Source organism: Ochotona curzoniae, unplaced genomic scaffold (genome assembly GCF_017591425.1).
Source record: "Ochotona curzoniae isolate NIBS_2020 unplaced genomic scaffold, NIBS_Ocur_1.0 contig_1014, whole genome shotgun sequence".
NCBI lineage: Eukaryota > Metazoa > Chordata > Mammalia > Lagomorpha > Ochotonidae > Ochotona > Ochotona curzoniae.
Genome location: NW_024464920.1, coordinates 41,007,621 through 41,026,923, shown reverse-complemented (window position 1 = coordinate 41,026,923; position 19,303 = coordinate 41,007,621). Strand labels below are relative to the sequence as shown.

Genomic DNA, 19,303 nt, shown 5'->3' with positions numbered 1-19,303 from the left:
GCCTTGGGACCCTGCACCTGCTTGGGAGACCCGGAAGAGGCTCTTGGTTCCTGACTTCAGACCAGAGCAGCTCCAGTCATTGAGGCCGCTTGGGGAGTGAATCAATGAATGGAAAATCCTTCTCTCTGTATATCTAACTTTCCAATAAAAACAAACCTTCAAAAAAAAAAAAGGAGAGATTTATTTTTATTGGAAAGGCAGATTTATAGAGAGGAGAAACAGAGAAAGATCTTGCCTCTACTAATTGTGCCCAGATGAGCACAATGGCGGAGCTGAGCTGATTCAGAGCCAGGAGCTTCTTCCGGGTCTCCCGCATGAGTAGAGTTCTAAGGATTTGGGCCTTCCTATGCTGCTTTCCCAGACCGTAAGTAGTGAGCTGGATTGGAAGTGTAGCAACTGGCACATGAACTGGCACTATATGGAATGGGGTGCTGGCTCTTGCAGATGGAGGATTAGCCTGTTGAGCTCCCATGTCACCCTTCTCTCCCCCACCCATCGTCTTTTTTCTCTAGTCCTAATTTCAGTAATTTTGTGTAATTCCTTCTAAGTGGCATAATTTTATGATTAATTTTTGAATGAGATGAAAACTTGTTGAGTATTAGAAACAAAGTATGGAAGGGGAGAAAGGTGAATAAGATTGATTGGAATAATAGAAATTCTGGTTTGTTAATCTTAAGCGATGATACTGAATCCATGTGATTCAATGTGGAACCAAAATGAACAATATAGGGAGAGGTAAAATGAGAAATGATTTTAGCAATAGCTTGAGCATTAATTCAACTGGAGACAAGAGCTCTTCAATATGATTCAGTAATCAAAAACTGTGCTCTGCACGAACAAGACAGTGGTGTTCTCCAGTGATTTCTGTGGAAAAGTCGATTTGAGAGGCAGGGAGTTAGGCAGAGAACAGTCCGTCTGATAGTTCATCCCTCAGATACCCACAACAGCCAGAGCTGAGCCAGGAGTTCAGGCTGGGTCTACAGGTCTGCTGTGCAGGTGACACGAGCTTGAGCCATCAGCCCCCTCCCACCCGTTCATCCCTGTGTCTGCATCAGCAGGAAGTCAAGTTCAGGTGCTCTGAGATGGGACATGGACATCTCTATTTTAGGTTTACCTATTGTATTTTTGTTTATTTGAAAGCAAAGTGATGAGCGTTAGCTCCCATCTACTGGTCCACTCCCTGTACGCCTGCAGTGGCGGAGGCTGGACCAGGCTGAATCTAGACGCCAGGAACTCCACCCGCATCTCCCATGTGGGTGTCAGAGCCCCGAGAACTTAGGCCACTGTCTGCTGACTCACAACATGTGTGTTAGTAGGAAGCTGGAATTAGAAGCAGAGGCGAGATTTCATCCTGGGCTCTCTATGGAAGTTGAGCATCCCAAGTGATTTAACCTGTTGTGCCCTAGGATTTAGACTCATAATTGTCTTCATAGCTTAGGTAAGCATGTGTTCACTTCCTCCACGTTCTCATGAGCTGTTACCGGCAAAGGGTTTGGCAGTGAGTTGACAGTAGGATAGAAGGAATTGGTGTCAGAGTGAATACAAGAAAAGCAAACAATTGTTCAAGAAGCATGTGGGTTACGTGCTGAGAAAGATGATCTGGTGGTCAGTTTTTCAGGAAAAGGGATTTTTTTGCTAAGAAATGGAGAAACTAAGCAGTTCAGATAATAAAACTGTTACCTAACAGGCTACTTATTGAGGCATTTAAAAATGTTTTTCTTAAAATGGGAGAAGTAAGTAACTTAGGGAAATTGAAAGAGACTTTAAAATAGGGATGACAGTTGAATGGCTATAGAGAGACATTCTGCTATTGGGCACTACAAAAAACAAATAGGCATCATTGTTACACTTGTGCATCAGTTATAGAATGAAACAATTAAGTACTTGCTGAGTGAAAATATCAGCATTTTTAATAAAATAAAATAATTTGTATAGTATCAGTCAACTATGGCTAGGATCTCTGGGAATTAATGTAACTGACTACCTACTACATCATGTTTTGTCACTGCGTGTATTTTATTTATTCCTTTAAAGATACTTATCAAGTGGGGTCAGCATGGTGGCTCAACAGGCTAATTCATCTTGTAGTGCCGGCATTGTGTATGGACACCGGTTCTGGTACTGGCTGTTCTAGTTCCTGTTCAGTTCTGGGAAAGGAGTGGAGGAAGGCCCAAAGCCTTGGAATCCTACACTCGCATGGGAGACTCAGAGAAGGCTTCTGGCTCCTGTGTTTGGATCCAGCTCAGCTTTGGTCATTGTGGCCATTTGGAGAGCAAAGCAGTGGACAGAAGGTTGATGTCTTTCTCTGTCTCTCTGTGAATCTGCCTTCCAAAAATAACTAATAAATAAACAAACAAATAAATATTTTTAAAAGCCTATTTATTTTATGCAAAAAAACCCAGAGTGACACAGAGAGAGGGAGGGACAGCTCTTCCAATCTCCTGGATTATTCCCCAAGTGGCCACAACAACCAGGACTGGGCTGAGCTGCAATGAGGAGCCAGGAACTCCATCCAGGTCTGCAAGTGTGTTGCGTGGGTCCAAACAATTGAACCACCTGCTGTTGCCTTCCCAGGTGCATTGGCAGGGAGCTGGATTTCTGAAGTGGAGCAGCTGGGGCTCGAACTAGTGCTCCATTGTGAGATGTCAGCACGGCAGGCAATGCCCTAACCCACTGAACTACAGTGCAGGCCCCTCAATTACATACATTTTTTTTCCCTAAAAATTTATTTATTTATTGGAAAGGCATATATACAGAGAGAAGGGGAAACAGAGAAAAAGATCCTTCATGTACTGGTTTACCCCCCAAGTAGCCGCAATAGCCAGAGCTGAGCTGATCTGAATCTAGGAGCCAGGAGCTTCTTCTGGGTCTCCCAGATGGGTCCAGGGTCCCAAGGCTTTGGGTCATCCTCTACTATTTTCCAGCCACAAGCAGTGAGCTGGGTGGAAAGTGGAGCATCAGGGACATGAACCGGCACCCATATGGGATCTTGGCAGATATAAGGCAAGGATTTAGCCACTAGGCTATTGAGCTAGGCCCAACTATTTACATTTTAATAACAAACAATGACCAAGACATATACTTAAGGAGAATATGAAAGGAGCCGAATATATACTCGTGGAGTTGCAAAAGTAATTAAAAATGTAAAAAAAAATAATTAAAAATTTATAAAGCGATGAAATGTAATATATAATATTATAAGCTTTGATTTTTTTGGTTGTTTTGTGTGTATGTGCGTGATAGTACTGTGGTTTTTAGTGTGCCTATATAAATATAAACTACCTGCTGAACCAGTTTTAAGATTTATGACTAAATGTTATAATTACGTATGATAGATTACATAAAGCTTTTTATTGTTATGCAAAGATAACAAAGTGTTAAACTCCTAGTCAGTGTCTTTCTGAATAGCTAAGCATGATCTATGCTTGTTCACTTACAGTTCTGTTGGCTTTTCCAAGTATTATTCATTTTGTTTAAAAAGAGGTTTATCTACTTATTGATTTGAAAGGCAGAGTGATGAAGGGGGAGGGACAGACAGAGATGTTCCATTTGCTTAGTTCATCTTCCAAATGACCTCAACAGCCAGATCTGGGGCAGTCCTAAGCCAGAAGCCAAGAACTCCATCCTTGTCTCCCAGGTGGGTGGCAGGGACCTGCGTACTTGGGCTGGCCGTTGCTGCTTTCCTGTGTGTGTTACAGGATCTGGCTTGATAGTGTGGAGTAGCTGCCACTGGAAACGGCACTCTGAAGTGGGTTGTGGCAGTCTTGACTTTACCTTGCAATGGATTACTGTATTACCTTGCAGTGGAATAAAGTAACTCCTTCAATACTTGGAGCGGGTTTTCCACAAGATTTTTATTTAGCAAATGGACACACGCATACTTCTTTTTCTTGACATTTAAAAATAAGCATTTGTAAAAAAAGATTAATATTTTTGCTTGAAAGTTAGAGGTGCAGAGATCTGTTCATTGGTTCATTTCCCAAATGGCTGCAATGGCTGCAACAGCCCGAGTTTCTGAAGCCAGAAACCAAGAGCTTCTTCTGGGTTTCCTGTGTGGGTGCAGGGGCAGAAGAACTTGGGTCATCCTCCACTGCTTTCCCAGACCACCAGCAGGGAGCTGGATGGGAAATGGAGCATCCAGTACACAAACTGGGGTCCATATGGGATGCTGGTGATACAGGCAGAGGGTTAGTTTTTTATGCCACCATGTCAGTGCAAGAACAGGCATTTTTATCATTTTTTTGTAGCTAAAATTTAACTCATAAGGGATATCTAGTATTTTTTTTAAATCAATAATTTCCTAACATGACTGTTAAACTGTGCTGAACAAAGCTTTCACAGAGAATGTGAAGTGCTTCCATAAATGCAAATATGTTCAATGGAAAGATCTGTCCTTTTCTCTAAGCGCAACCTGATTTTTGTCCTTTCTACATTATTGGTATTTGAATGTTTAAATTTGGGGTGGATGGGCTCAGCATGGTGGCCTAGTGGTTAAGTCCTTGCTTTGCACGTGTTGGGATCTCATATGGGTGCCAGTTCATATCCCGGCTGCTCCACTTCCCACCCAGCTCCCTGCTTGTGGCCTGGGAAAGCAGTCGAGGACACTCCAAAATCTGTGTGAGAGACCTGGAAGCAGCTCCTGGCTCCTGGCTTCGGATAGGCTCAGCTCTGGCCATTGCAGCCATTTGGGGAATGAACCAGTGGGCAGAAGATCTTTCTTTCTGTATTTCTTCTTTGTAAATCTGCCTTTGCAATAAAAACAAGTAAATCTTTACAAAAGTAAAATTTGGGGGATAAATATTGTTTTTAACTTAGTAAAATTTGGGAGAAAAATTTACTGGTTGTTGAGATCCAAATATTTAGAAGCCACTGTTGACATTCTCTGAGGCTGGCTTAGCAGGTACAATGATTGTGTCCCATATTGGAGTGTCTGGGCTCAAGACCCGATTCCTCTCTTGATTCCAGTTTCCTGCTGAGACCCAGCTGGAAAGGTAGCAGATGATGACTAGAGTGTCCCTGCAACCCTTGTGGGAGACCTGGCTTGAGTGCCCAGGTGCTGGCCTCAGCCTGGCGCAGGCTGGAGTTTACAGGTATTTGGGCAGTGAACCAGGGAATGGAGCTCTTCTGTCTCTCTGCGCCTCTTCTGTAAACAGATAAAATGTAGAAAAGCCCAACTCCTTGACCACAGACTGGCAGCTTTCAGGGATGGGGAAACTTTTTTTTCTGGCAAGATTCTTTTGGGTATTTATCACATATTCACAGGCCATACAAAAGCATCAACTTAAAAAAAATATAACTGTCTATACATAGATTTACTGAATTTGCAGTCCTACCTTCAGTTGTCTTGGCAGGGTCAGACCACATGATTTTTTGGGCCGTTGTGTGGCTCATGAGCTGGGCCTTCTGTTCCCCTTCAAAGTGCTTAACGTGCCTGGGATACTCCCTTGAACTGAGATGGATAGGAATTTGTGGTTCAGGTTCCTTTTTCAAACATACACTTTTCGGTTAGCTTTTTTTAGATTATGTTGTGGTAATAAGCAGTTCCAAACTCTGAATGGCTTTTGGTGACAAAGCTTTCTTCCTCATGCTATGTGCTGCAGCCCATGAGCGGCTGTTGGCAAAACAGGAACAGACATGTAATTGCTCACTTCCAAGCTTAGAAAAATAAGCAGTACCTTCTCTGTGAATTCAACCACTCTCTTGAAATTAATATTTTCCTTATATATTGGACTACTCAGATATGCCACAATTTATACTTTCTCATGAATTAATTCTGTTTTTTTTTTGTTAGTGTGAACTATGCTATTAGGAACATTTCTTTTTTGTCATCTGGTGTGTTTTGATGCTTAAATTTGAAATTCATAGGTAGATTTCAAATTTTTATTTTTTTCTTATGCATATTTTAGAGTATGCATTTTCCATGAACTTCTTAGATTCCTTATGTGTGTGGACTTTTTTGCACCAGCTAGTTATATTTCCTGTGAATGTTTTCAAGTATCCTCATATGCACTTTATTTTTATCATTATCTTGACTTCAGTACCCATCATTATCTTCATTGGCTAAAGTATGTGTGTGTGTGTGTCTTAGTTAGAGGCTTTTAGAGTGAATCCAGTTACTGGCCAGGTAGTCATGGGCCTGCCCTGGGATTATGGCCCAGAGCAGATTTGAGAAGTGTAAATGGACAGAGTACAATGTTCAGTAGTGCGTTGCCAGCTTCCTTTTGCTTGGCTTGTATAATGCAGGACTACATACATATATGGAATCTCTTTGCCCTTTGGTTATTTCATAAATAACAGTAAGAGCTATAGTCATGAGTATATTATAGTGAATTTTTTGGTGTGTCAGAACTGCAAATGTATCACTTCAGTCTAATTTTGTCTCAGATAAATGCTCTGTACAGTATTAAGGACATCTGCAAGTTTTTCATTAAGCAGAAACAGCACAATTATCTCTTCATATCTTAATAGCAAGAGGTATCAAGTTGTAGATAAAGTGACAGGGTTTATTATTTAATATTTCAAGTAAGATGTTGTATGTTTTAACAGTTTTCTGTGTACTAACAGGGGTAAAGTGTCTTACTCTATAGGAATAGAAGCGACTACTTTTTGAAATAAATTTGTCCACAATAGAAGATTAGTTGCAGACCTTTTGGTATGTGGTAGTTATATAAAGTACGCAAAGATAAGCAATTTTTAAAATCCAAACTGAGTCCAAGAAGTAGCTTAGTCATCTGTGAACACAGAGCGATAGTATGGCACAAGGAAGTTTTGTTCTGAGCCATTGCAGTATAGTATCAATACCTTTGGGTACCGACTTTAAATGTCTTTTCTACATTTAAATCTTTTCTACATTCAAAGTTAATTTTTTTTGAGAAGCAGAGAGGAAGAAAGGGAAGTAGAGACAGAGTTCTCATCTGGTGATTGATTCCTCAGATTGGCTCAATAGCTAGGATTGGGCAAGCAGCTGAGAACTTCATCCAGATCTTCCAAACTCGTAACCGAAACTCGTGAGCCATCACCTGCTGCCTGCCATAGTTAGTACTGGTGGAACCTGGCATCGTAAACCAGAGCTTGCAATGAACCTAGGCACTTTCGTGTGGGACCTGATTGTTTTCATTGGTGTTCTAACCCTAGGACCAAATGCCTATTGCCGATAATTGGAGTTTTACATTTTATTTTTTCTTTCCAGATCCAGCCCCTCTGTGGAACCTCTGAACATCTTTTACTAACGAAAACTTGTTCTACACAATGAGGCCAACAACTTAATTTGCAGAAGTGTTTATGTGCTTCTGCTTCATCTGCTGCTGTTCACAGTACTTGGAATCTAAGCAGTACAGGGTCTTTTGCGATGACAATATGACTAATAGTAAAGGAAGATCTCTGACCAGTAAAACAAGTGATGGTTCAGCTAGTGGAGGAAGTTTTGTAGACTGGACTTTAAATTTAAATACAATTCAGTCTGACAAGTTTTTAAACTTACTGTTGAGTATGGTTCCAGTGATTTACCAGAAAAATCAAGAAGATAGACACAAAAAAGGGAATGGCCTCTGGCAAGATGGACTGTCAGCAGCAGCACAGACTTTGAGTAACAGAGCTGAGCAGCACATGGAGTATCACAGTTTCTCAGAGCAGTCTTTCCATGGCAGTAACGGGCACATACCATCAGGCTGTAGCCAAAAGTATGATGACTATGCCAACTACAACTACTGTGACGTGCGAGAGGCTTCAGAAACCACTGCCATGCTACAGGACGGAGACGCGTCCAGCGATGGCGATGAGGATGCCATTGTGGAAGCCAACCATAAGTTACCAAAGGAGTCCAGTGGCATCATGGCCCTGCAGATACTTGTGCCGTTTTTGCTAGCTGGCTTTGGGACAGTTTCAGCTGGCATGGTTTTGGATGTAGTACAGGTGAGTTTCCTCTTTTTTTGTTCCTGCATTTTGTTTAAAATGTACATGTATAAGTTACTAATCTCAAACATTTCTTTGGGTTTTATTCATTCCTTAGTAAAGTGAATGGATGCTGACTTTGGTAGAGATCCTTCTTTTTCTGCTTGGAGTTCAGCCCTCCACCCCCTTTGGAAGTTATGATCATTCTGATCACAAAATAGTGCTTTTGTATGTATCCAAAAATGTATCGGGAGTCTCTTGCAGTTGGAGAGTTAGCAAGTTGAGGCATCCTGCCAGCCCCAAGATTTATTTGAAAGTCAGACAGACAGACAGACACAGAGAGAATATTTTCCATCTGCTGATTCACTCCACAGTGGCCACAGTGGTAGGTGTTAGGCCAAGCCAAACTGTGATGCTGGGATTCTGCTGGAATTGGAGATGCCAGGACTCAAACCAGTACTCAGATGACATGATGGCATCACAGGTGGTGACTTAGTCCACTGAGCTACAGGGCTAGCCCCCTGGAAATGCTGATTCTTTCTGTATTTAGCCAAGTAATAAGAAAATGTTATCATGTTTTACTCAATACTTTTTTCATTATTATTATTTAAAAATTTTAAATAATATATATTTAATCCATATATATGTTTAAATCATATATTTAAATCACACCTATATTATATATATTTAAATATATTTTTCATTATTAAAAATTTAAATAATATGTATTTAAATCATATAGAGAGACAAATTAACTGTCCATCTGCTGGTTCACTCCCTGGAAGCTTGCAGCAGCCAGGGCTGGGCTAGGTGAGAGCCAGCAGCCCAGCTCAGATCTGAGTCTCCCATACGGGTGGCAAGGCCTCAGCCATGTGAGCCATATCCTGCTATCTCCTGGGTTATTCATTAATGTGGAGCTGTGTTCGGGAGCAGTGCTGGAGTTCAAACTCAAGGACTCGGATATGAGATGTAGGTGCCTCCAGCAGCATCTTCACCGTTGTGCAAACCTCAAATCCCACATGCTAGCACTTCACTTCTCCTTTGGATTAATTTTGGTATCTTTCATCCATCTAAACATGTATGTGCTACTTACTGATTTGAAAGAGTTCTTAATGTATTATAGTCAGAAAACTACCTACTATATCTTTTAAAAGTATTAAAAAAAAAGAGTAGTAAATTGCCCAAATGCAGCATTCTGTTATTGTCAGTTTTCGTTTTTTAATCAGAGAAAGTTGGCGTCAGATCCACCATTCTGTTAATGTGCCTTCGTCTTTCATTGTTTGTTTCCGAAGAGTCTCGGGTCATTGTGACTCTAAGACACTATTCAACAGATAGCATTTTTATCTAAGTGGAAAATATGAATTAATGGAGACATTTCTGACCATCAGTTGGAGAAATTATACAAAAGTTATGAGGAGTTTTAACATAGGTAATAATACCAATGGGGAATTAAATTATCTATCCATTTAAAATTTGTCATGGAGATAGCACAGCTGTACCGCAAATAAGTTGGTTTCTGTGTATTTCTCGTATAAAAATTTTATTTATGTATTTAATTTGAAAGCCACAGAGGTAAAAAAAAGAAAGGGGGGGGGGGGAGGAGAGAGAGAGAGCCAGCGAGCAAGTGAGCAAGCCAGCCGGCCAGAGCAAGAGAGAGCTCACATCTTTAAATGTCTGTAATAGGCAGGACTGGGCCAGGCCAAAGCCAGAAGCTATCTCCTTGTGTATCTCCTGTGAGTGACAGGTCCCCAACTGCTTGAGCAGGTCCTGCTGCCTCCTAGGGTGCATTCGGAAGAAGCTGGGAGTGGCAGTGGAGCCAGGACTTGAACCGAAGCACTGTGTTGTGAGCATCCTAAGAGGCATCTTGGCTGTTGCATCAAACACCTGACCGTTGCTTTTATATCTTGCTATACCAGTTATTCTGAGGAAACACTCACTGTTTAGCTATGGAATGATAGCATCTGTACAATGATGTACATATTGATAGGTTATTTACATAGCTCATTTTGTGTATTCTTGTGGTATGTTTAGTTTTGATGCTGTTGAGATAATGTCACACAGATAATTTGAGAAGGTTCCTTTTATAATTTTATCTAAGTCTAAGGTCTCTATAGTATTAAACTTTAGTTTTAAAAATAAAAAAAAGTGTGAATATTTTTAAAGATTTTATTTAAATACACTTTTAAATTGTGAATTTTAATAATCCAGAGCTTAAAAAGCAAAAACAGCTCAGTGAATTTCATGATAGAAACAATCATTTAACCATATACGTTGGGAGTATGTAATCTGTATTCTCTTGCATCTGACTTGTTGTTGTCACTGTTAATCAACATTGTATATGTTTTATGAAACTATAGTTTATTTCTTTTCATTGCTGCGTTGTGATCTATTCTATGAATATAATCCAATCTGCTCTTGATGGACGTTGGAAGGACTGCTGCTTAGTGTACATTGCATAGGTATCTGTTGGATACATAGGTGCAAATGGAATTTGCATGTCCTAGGATAGGCAGGTTCTCAAAGTTAGTAGATGCCAAGTTACTTTCTAAAGTATTGAGACATATGAGAGATTCTTCCTGCTTACATGTTTACTAAAAGTATATGGTTTAAAAAGATTTGAGTAAGACCAAACTATGGTATTTAGTGATGTTTGTTTAATAAGCAAGCCAGTGGTTTATGATAAAATCAGGTGAGTGAGTATCTTTCGTGATCAAAGGAGAAAAATGACAGCAACAAAAAGGAGGTGCAAGATTACTCATGAAATAGTGACAAAAGATACTTTTTTTTTAGTTTCTTGATAGTTAAATGATTGTTCCTATCATGAAATATTACTGAGATATCTTTATTTACTTGAATGGCAGAGAGAGGGGAGAGACACAGAGAGGTCTTCCATCTGCTGGTTCACTTCACAAATGGCTGCAGTGGCTAGAGCTGGGCCTGTCTGAAGCCAGGAGCATCTTCCAAATCTTCCACATGGTTGCAAAGTCCCAAGGGGCTGTTTTCCAGAGCTTCGCCAGATGCGTTAGCAGAGAGCTGGATTGCAAGTGGAATAGTCTGGCCTCAAACCGGTGTCCATATAGGATGCCAGTACTATAGGCGGCAGCTTTACCCACTGTCCCACACTGCCAGCCCCAGTCTAGTTTACTCTCATTGTTAACTTGGAGCTGTTTTCTCCCCCCACCAGAATTCCCTTTCTGTCTGGCTCCAAGTCCCTTTGTCAGGACCTGTATTCCCACTTTCACAGGCATCACAAGTAGTTGTTCCTTCAGTCTCGTGGTGCCTTTTTGGAATCGGCATGCCCAAAACAAAGGCTCACTTCTGGTTTTCTCTGTGATTTGTTTTCCCCCCTAGTTTTTGGTCTGGTATTTGTTTACTCTTTAGTTAGCTCTCCAGGGTCTCCAAGCAGGTATTGTTTCTGTCTGTCAACTAAAATGGACTGTTGGTGGTCTACTGTCAATCAACCATGAACCTTTTTGTACAATTGGTATTTCAGGCAGGATAGATCTGTGTTCAGGAGGTCAGTATTTCCTTTAGATTTATCTCTGTAATCATTGCAGCCATAGTCATCATTGATGGTAAATGGCAATTTTTAACGTATCACTTGTCAAAACAAAGAGCTGGCAACTCCCAAATCAGGAATGCTATTTGGAGATTTTGTTTGTTCATAAAGTATGGCATTCTGGGAGCCTGTGGCTTAGCATTCTAATTTTTCTGATTTTTGCCAACACTTGTTTGTAAGTATTTGGTGTTATTTTAAATTCTGAGTCTACTCAATTTATTTTTTTCTTGTTTTTTTTTTTTTTTCTTATTTTCAGAGGTGGAGAAAGCTAGGAAACCATTCTGATGTCAACAGTGAGCGTTGAGAGTCTTCTCACTAGCAGTGGGCTGCTACTCAGTAGCATTTTCATTCAAACCAGTGGCTATGGAGAGTCTTAGGCCTTTGAATCTTAATCGTTCAACTTAAGTCATTTGGGAGAACTTGCTTAATTATTTTTTTGGATTTGCTTTCTAATTTGTATACCAACCTTGCATACTTTTAAAAAATGTATTTCTTCTTATTTTCCATGCTACAGTTTTGCAGGTATAGGGATTCCTCCTTTTCTCCCCTCCCAACATTCTTCTCCCGCCCAATGCGTACTATTACAGCAGTATAGACCTCTAGCAACAGTTACAAGTTCAACAATGTTGTGTACCTACTGTAATTGTGTACGTGTGTGTTCTGTGCCTAACATATAACAGATACTTGATAAATACCTATGTGCTATTATTAAACATACTTTACTGTTTTACATCATTTTTCCAATTGTAAGAAGATTCTACACCCATGCCACCCTGACATTTGAGTATATTTTCCAACCTTATCAGACTTGGCCATATAACTTGCTTACGCCAAGTAAATGTGAGGAGATAACATATTTGAACATAATCTTTAATTATGGTTCTTTGGTTTGATTTGACCCTTGGATCCTGCCTTCGACCTTGAGACCATGATCACTTCTTTAGTCTGATATCCAGGAAGATACATGGAACACAGTCTACCGGAGAGCTGCAGATGACTCATAGCCTTTGGTTATGAGAAGTACATTATTGTTGCTGGCCATTAAGTATTATACAATATAGTGTAATGAAGTGTGCTTTCTGCTTGAACTCTGCTCCTTGAAATGACATGTTCTTTGAAGATTTTGTGCCTTATGACTACTCTTTCATTTCTGTTTATTGGTTTGCTTACCTTTTTCTTCTTAAGATTTTTTTTTTTTTTGGATGTTAAATTTAGAGAGAGCGTGCATACGTGAGTATGAGTGAGAGAGACTCTTTTATCCATTAGTTCACTCCCCAGATAATCACAACAGCCAGTACCGGGCCAGGCCAATGCAGCAGTAGCTTCTTGCAGGTCTTCCACATGGGTGGCAGGGGCCTAAACACTATCAGCAGTGAGCTGCATCAGAAGTGGAGCAGCTGGGCATGAACTGGCACCCGTGCGGGATGTCCAAACTGGTGGCCCTATAGGATGTAGACATTGGCAAGTGGTGGCTTAGCAGCTCTGCCACCACGCCACTCTCGACTTCCTTTTTGTGTTTCTAGAAGAGTGGACGTCTCCATGATTCTGCCCCCAGGCTTTACCATTTCTCTAGCTATCTTCTCCTTGTCAACAACATCCACTTATTTTCTTTGAGTTATATCATTAGTGCAGACTGCATACCTAGCACTGCCCTGGTTTTGAATTCTGGGTATGTATTTTCTAGTTTTGAATTCTTGGGTATTTTCTGAACACGCTTCAGATTCATCTTGCTTAAGATGGAATTTAAAATTTTTTCCTCATCTCTTAATTTAATGACTTCCTCTTTCTTTCTGCTTTTCTTCTTCAGTTATCTGCCAGCTTTAGGTGCTAATTAGTGTTTACTGAGGAAAATTGCCACAGATTTCCTGCTTTTAGTTGGAAATATAATGGAAAGATTGAATCACAAAAAAATCAGGATATTTCATAAAATTTATGGAAAATGAAATTAAAACCAAGTCTATTTTGGTGCAAATATATTTTGAATTTTTGTTTTGTTTAAAAACAATTGAGCAGTGAGAGAGCAAGAAAGTGAGAGAGCAGGAATGGGTGCTGGTTTACCCCTCTAGTGCCCGTGGAGTTGGGCTGGGGCCAAAGCCAGGAGCTAGGGGGACAGAGTGTCTCCCACACGGGGAGCAGGAGCCCCATCACTTGAGCTGTCATCACTGCCTACCAGGGTCGACGTTAGCAGGAAGCTGACGTTAGCAGGTGGAGCCAAGAACCAAACCTTGTTACTCCAACTTGGGACCTCAGTGTCTTAATCTACATTTTCACCAACTGCCTACCTGTGGTGCAAAAGAAGTTTCGAAAAGAGAAGCAAAACTTCTCCATGTGAAAAGTACGTCTTTAAAAAAGTGATAAAATCTTTTGCCAATTACTTAAAAAATAATTTCTGTTTTAAGCTAGAACTCTAATAACTGTGTTTTGCAAATGTTTCAAATTTTAAAAAAAATTTATGTTTGTCATTGTGGCCATCAGATTTTTGGGTTTGGATTTAGTCTGCGGTTTTGTTTGACTAGACTTGCTTCCCTCAACTGTTGCACTGTTGGCAGCAGTGTAAGATCAGGCACTGAGGGACTCCGGGACAGGATCATGGAAAGGTTGGTAGTTATAATCCTGGTCTTGGCCTCAGGGATTGTGTGTGTATCTTGCTCAGAACACTGTGTCAGTATGGCACTGTCCAAGCACAGTTTAAGAAAAGTAGCAGTTCTGTCTGTTTTGAATGGGGGCAATTAGAGGGTTTATTATTTTTTGCTCCAAAGAAATAGTCCAGAGTAGAGGAAGCCTTTGACCCTAATATGCTGATTGCAGAGCCCTTCCATTTAAATGTGAAACTGTACTACTTCTCACTCTTGCCAAATTTCCTAAACTATGTCAAGATAGTCCAGGGTTGCTGCGAGACACCATGTGGAGGCAAGTACCATGGCACTGCTTGACACTGTACTTACTAATACAGCATATATGCCGAAATAGTTCAGCATAACCTGAGATCCACTTCATTCTTTTTGTGATGGATCAGCAGAGCTGGGACAAAAAGCATGTGTCACATTGAAAGCAGTGAAAAGCAGGAAATGAAAGTGATAGTTGTTACTTTCTAGGTTTGAGAAACTGTATTGCTCAAGAACTGTACATATCTCATCAATAAGTAGATATAGCCATAAAAGAATGACACCGGGGGCAGGCATTGTGGTACAGCAGGTTGAGCTGCTATTTGCAGTGTTGACAGCCCATATGAACACTGGACCCAGTCTTGGCTGTTTTGTTTCTGATCTAACTCCCTGTTAATTCACTTGAGAAAACAGCCAAAGATCACCCAGTTCTTGGGCCTCTGCCAAGATGTGCCTGGAGTTCCTGGCTAGACCTGGGTCAGACTCAATTGTTGCAGGTTTGGGATATTTGGGGAGTGAACCAGAGGATGGAAGGTTTTTCTCTCTCCTCTATCTGGCTTTCAAACATATAAATCTTTTTTTAAAAATGAGACAGTTTTTTCCTTCATTATGCTTATTCATTTACATTGCTGATACATTATGAGGAAATATCTACAAAGTTTGTTTGAACCCAACTACTTAATCAGCAGGACTATCTGCACCTGTTGTTCTAGGGGTGCCATGAAATGTTTCTGAGATACTAAGAGTGCAGTGAGCTAAGAAAGTTTGGGAACTTCACATGCACAGACATGGAGAAAGGAATGTAGATTTTTTTTTGAATGAGACAAGAAATCAGTAGTTAATAGTTATTAGTATTACACTATGCTTAAGGTGCTAGGGATTTTGTAGTAATTCTCACATGAGCCTCTGATTCGAGGTGAAATTAGGAAGAATAGTCACATCCCAGCCATTGTCAAGTGTTAAAGGTTGTGACTGATGCATCTATGCATTATTATTCTGTGGCTCCCAGAATGAAATCATTAGTAGGTTCGTAAGTATCTTAAAGAGATACCTAGGTGAAATACTTTCCTGTCTGTTAAAAATAAAATCACAGACTTCCTGTGAAGATTGAGTGAGCCTCAAGAGTGGTGCCTGGAACAGGCCCAAGTGGTCAGTGAAGACAGCTTTTGGTACTGCTGGCTGCTGTGATCCACGCCGTTATCTCGTCCATCATGCCATCATCATCATCTCTGAGGATAGTTGAGTCACACCAGAACCTTGAAAATCACGAACCAGACAAGACTATGGCTTACTAATTTCTATGACTATGAACTTGGGGTGCTGCTGGACCCAGTGCTCTTTTAGGACCCTCTATAATTGGCATGTACTTTAAATGGATTTTTTTGAGTTCTTTAAGCCAATAATTTGAAGAAGATTGGTCATTTCCTAAACTCTATGTAATCCCCAGTTCTACAGCTTATATGGAATCATTTGGTTTGGCCCTACGAAGGCAACTACAGATGGGAGCTGAAATTCAATGAATCTGTAGCAGCAAAATTTTCAAGTTGACAATTTTGTATGACCTGTGAATGATGATATAAATGTCTAAAGTGGTTTCCCCACTCGTCATATTTATCTGATGGATTTATGCTTTACTTTTTTTTTGCCAGTCCTGGCATCAGTGACAAGATGTGTGCTGCTGATATATATATTTTTAAGATATGTTTTTATTATTTTTGTTTGAAAGTCAGATGTACAGAAAGGAGGAGAAACAGAAAGGAAGATCTTTAGTCTGTTGATTCAGTCTCCAAGTGGCCGCAACGGCTGAAGCTAAGCCAATCTGGAGCCTGGAGCCTCTTCTGGGTCTCCCACATGGATGCAGGGTCCCTAGGCTTTAGACTGTCCTCGACTGTTTTCCCAGGCCACAAACAGGGAGCTGGATAGGAAGATGGGCCACTTAGATTAAAACTGGCACCTATATGAGATCCTGGTGCATTCATTGCAAGGCCTTTAGCTGCTAGGCTACTGTGTCAGGCCCCTGTTGGTATTTTTTTTTTTTTACATAAAGTTAATGTGTGAAGTTCATGAAGTCTCTTGCTGGGGCACGAACCTCTTAATAGCGTTTGTAAAATCTCACTTTATGTTATTAAACATTTTATGAGATCTTTAAGATTTAGAAAGCACCTTAAGTGTTCTGCTTTTCCCTTTATGTTGTTCCTCCAAAGGCTAGACAGGATTGATGTGTTTTTCTTTTTTAGGGATGAAGAAATTGAAATCGCAAAGATATGGGACTCATCTAGGACCACACAGCTAGTTAATAATAAACCCAGGATTTGTTTTTAGAATCTTGTCTCTGCCTCTCATGCTACAATGGAACTGAATGAAGATTGTGTAGCAAGCTGGATGTAGAGTGAGGAGTATTAACTATCAGACTTCGTTGCCAATGCTGTCTGCTAAAGTTACTCAGAGCTTCACGGCTCCGGAGGATGAGGTTAAGCCCAGTGTTCACTGATAACCTATGCAGTCGTTCAAAAATGTAAATACAAACTTGAAAAAAATGGCTGAGGCTTTTAGTAATGTGTTTGTTCTAAAGTATCAAAATTTTATTTTATTTCTTACAGCATTGGGAGGTGTTCAAAAAAGTTACAGAAGTCTTCATTTTAGTTCCTGCACTCCTCGGTCTCAAAGGGAACTTGGAAATGACATTGGCATCCAGATTATCCACTGCAGTAAGTTTGTTTTTCTACCTCAGGGTGTGTATGCTGGCCATACTGTTCCTGTGTATTAAAGAGGACCTGTAGCGGGTTTCTTTGTCCAGTAGATTTCTAAACCTCAGGGTTATGCTTAGTGAGTTATGCCTAATATCATTTCCTGCAGTCTCGCTGATGTGTTATCTCCTCCGAGGCCAGGACGTTCCAGCCCTGACGTTCAGTTCCCACGACAGGAAGGAAGTCAGTACCGAGGTTCTTCATGGCTTAGTGGCTGGTTGATTGACGCTGCAATTTTTTATGGTCATAAAAATGATACACAGTTACTGTAAAACCATCAGCCCTTTGCTCTGGGCATGATCACTATTATTAATATTTTGGCATAGCTCTCTCTATTCCTGCGTATCTGTACTTGTACTTCATTGGGTGTTTCATAATGCACATACACGCTATGTGTCATAAAGAATTGAAATCTCATGTATTTTATAATTTGAGATTTAAAACCATCATGACTATCTTCATGTCAGTAAATGTTGATCAGTATCATTGTTTTTATAAACTGTGTGTTTTCTGCTGGATATCTTTCTCACAATATATTAAACTGTCACAGGGTTATTGAATGTATCAACTTTGTCTCATGTTCCACTACTATAAACAATGTTGTGATAAATATTTTTTGCATTCTTATTTTTTAGGAATAGTTTTAGCCTTATAGTTTTTGTTCAGAAAAAAAATCTATTTTGATGTCATTAACTTATGCAATATTAATTTGTCATCTAGAAAGATTAAAGATGTTTGAAAATACTGCCACTACTAGAGTCATGAATATTTTCAAAGCCCAGGAGAACATTATCTCTCACATTTTTTTAGAATTCACCATTGCAGAACTAAATGATTGTTAAAACCTCAGAGTTGGGTGTACACTTCAGTGAAGCCATCTGTTCACTGAATATTAGCCCAAAATGAACCAAGCCATCTAGATAGTATTGCTATTTGCAATGCCTTTAGAATATAAAGGGTTTTAAAAAAAATGTTTATTTAAAGAAGCTGATGCAAATGAGTTCATCTATGAAGCAGGTTAAAAAAAAAATCTTATTTATAAGAAGGCAACCAAGAAGAAGCAGCTGAGTAACTTCTGTTGATGAAAACACTGTCCGCCTCCCACTTCCCACTTCACCTCAGGTAGCTGTGAGCTCCCTGACGTTTTTAGGGTAACAGATGCGTGGAAAGGGAATACATTAAATCACATTTTACTAGGATTGTTAGTTTCCTAGCTGAAGGGAAGTGCTTCATGTGCCCTGTGGAATGTTCTAAGCCTCTTCCTCATATACAGTTCAGGCAGCCATGTCCTGCACAGGACAGTAATGAAACATCTATTTGTGAGTTCTCCTGACATGCTTTACAGGGGTATCTCACATAGCCCTTTGACATAAACACTGCTCTTGTCTCACAGAGAAGCAACTGAGACTTAGAAGTTGAACAGCTTCTCTTTGGTCATGGAGCTGGTATGCATTAGTGGAAGTCACATTAAAAATTTTTTTAAAGATACATTTATTTTTATTGGAAAGGCAGATTTACAGAGAGAAGGGGAGACAAAGAGAGAAAGGTCCTCTATGTACTTGTTCACTCCCTAAATGGTTGCAGGGGCGGGAGCTGAACCAATCTGAAGCCGGGAGCCAAGAACTTCTTCCTGGTCTCCTGCATGGGTGTGGGCCATCTTCAACTGCTTTCTCAGGTCACGAACAGGAAGCTGGATCAGAAGTGAAGTAGCTGGGGACCTGATGTGATGGCTTAGTGGCTAAATACTCACCTTGAATATACCAGAATTCCATATGGGCACTGGTTCCTGTTCTAGCTGCTCCACTTCCAATCCAGCTCCCTGCTTGTGGCCTGGGAAAGCAGTAGAGGATGACTCAAAGTGTTGGGACCCTGTGTGCACTTTAAGATCTGGACGACGCTCCTGGTTCCTGGCTTCAGATAGGCTCAGCTCTGGCCATTGAGGCCACTTGGGGAGTGAACCAGTGGACGGAAGATCTTCCTCTCCGTATCTGTAACTCTCTATAAATCTGCATTTCCAATAAAAATGAAATAAAATTTAAAAAGAAGAAAAAGAAGTAGAGCAGCTAGGATATGAATGGCACCCAAATGGGGTACCCATACCTACAGGTGGATGAGTAGCCAGTTGAGCCATCTCTCTGGCCCATATAAACCACATTCTAAAACATTCCTTCTTTACCTACAGAGAATAACTGTGTCAGAGCTTATTAAGTCAATGAATAAGT

The 19,303-nt window shown here is 40.3% G+C and overlaps 1 protein-coding gene across 1 annotated transcript in view; it reads left to right on the top strand.

Annotated features, from left to right (window-relative positions):
• The first annotated feature begins 7,243 nt into the window (after positions 1–7,243).
• The window catches only part of SLC41A2 (solute carrier family 41 member 2), an 81,094-nt gene continuing 69,034 nt past the window's right edge, over positions 7,244–19,303 (top strand). The window contains exons 1-2 of the mRNA XM_040984748.1: positions 7,244–7,911; positions 16,935–17,042. Of these exons, the coding sequence (XP_040840682.1) occupies positions 7,282–7,911; positions 16,935–17,042 (738 nt within the window). The 5' untranslated portion in view covers positions 7,244–7,281. The remainder of the gene's footprint in view (positions 7,912–16,934; positions 17,043–19,303) is intronic.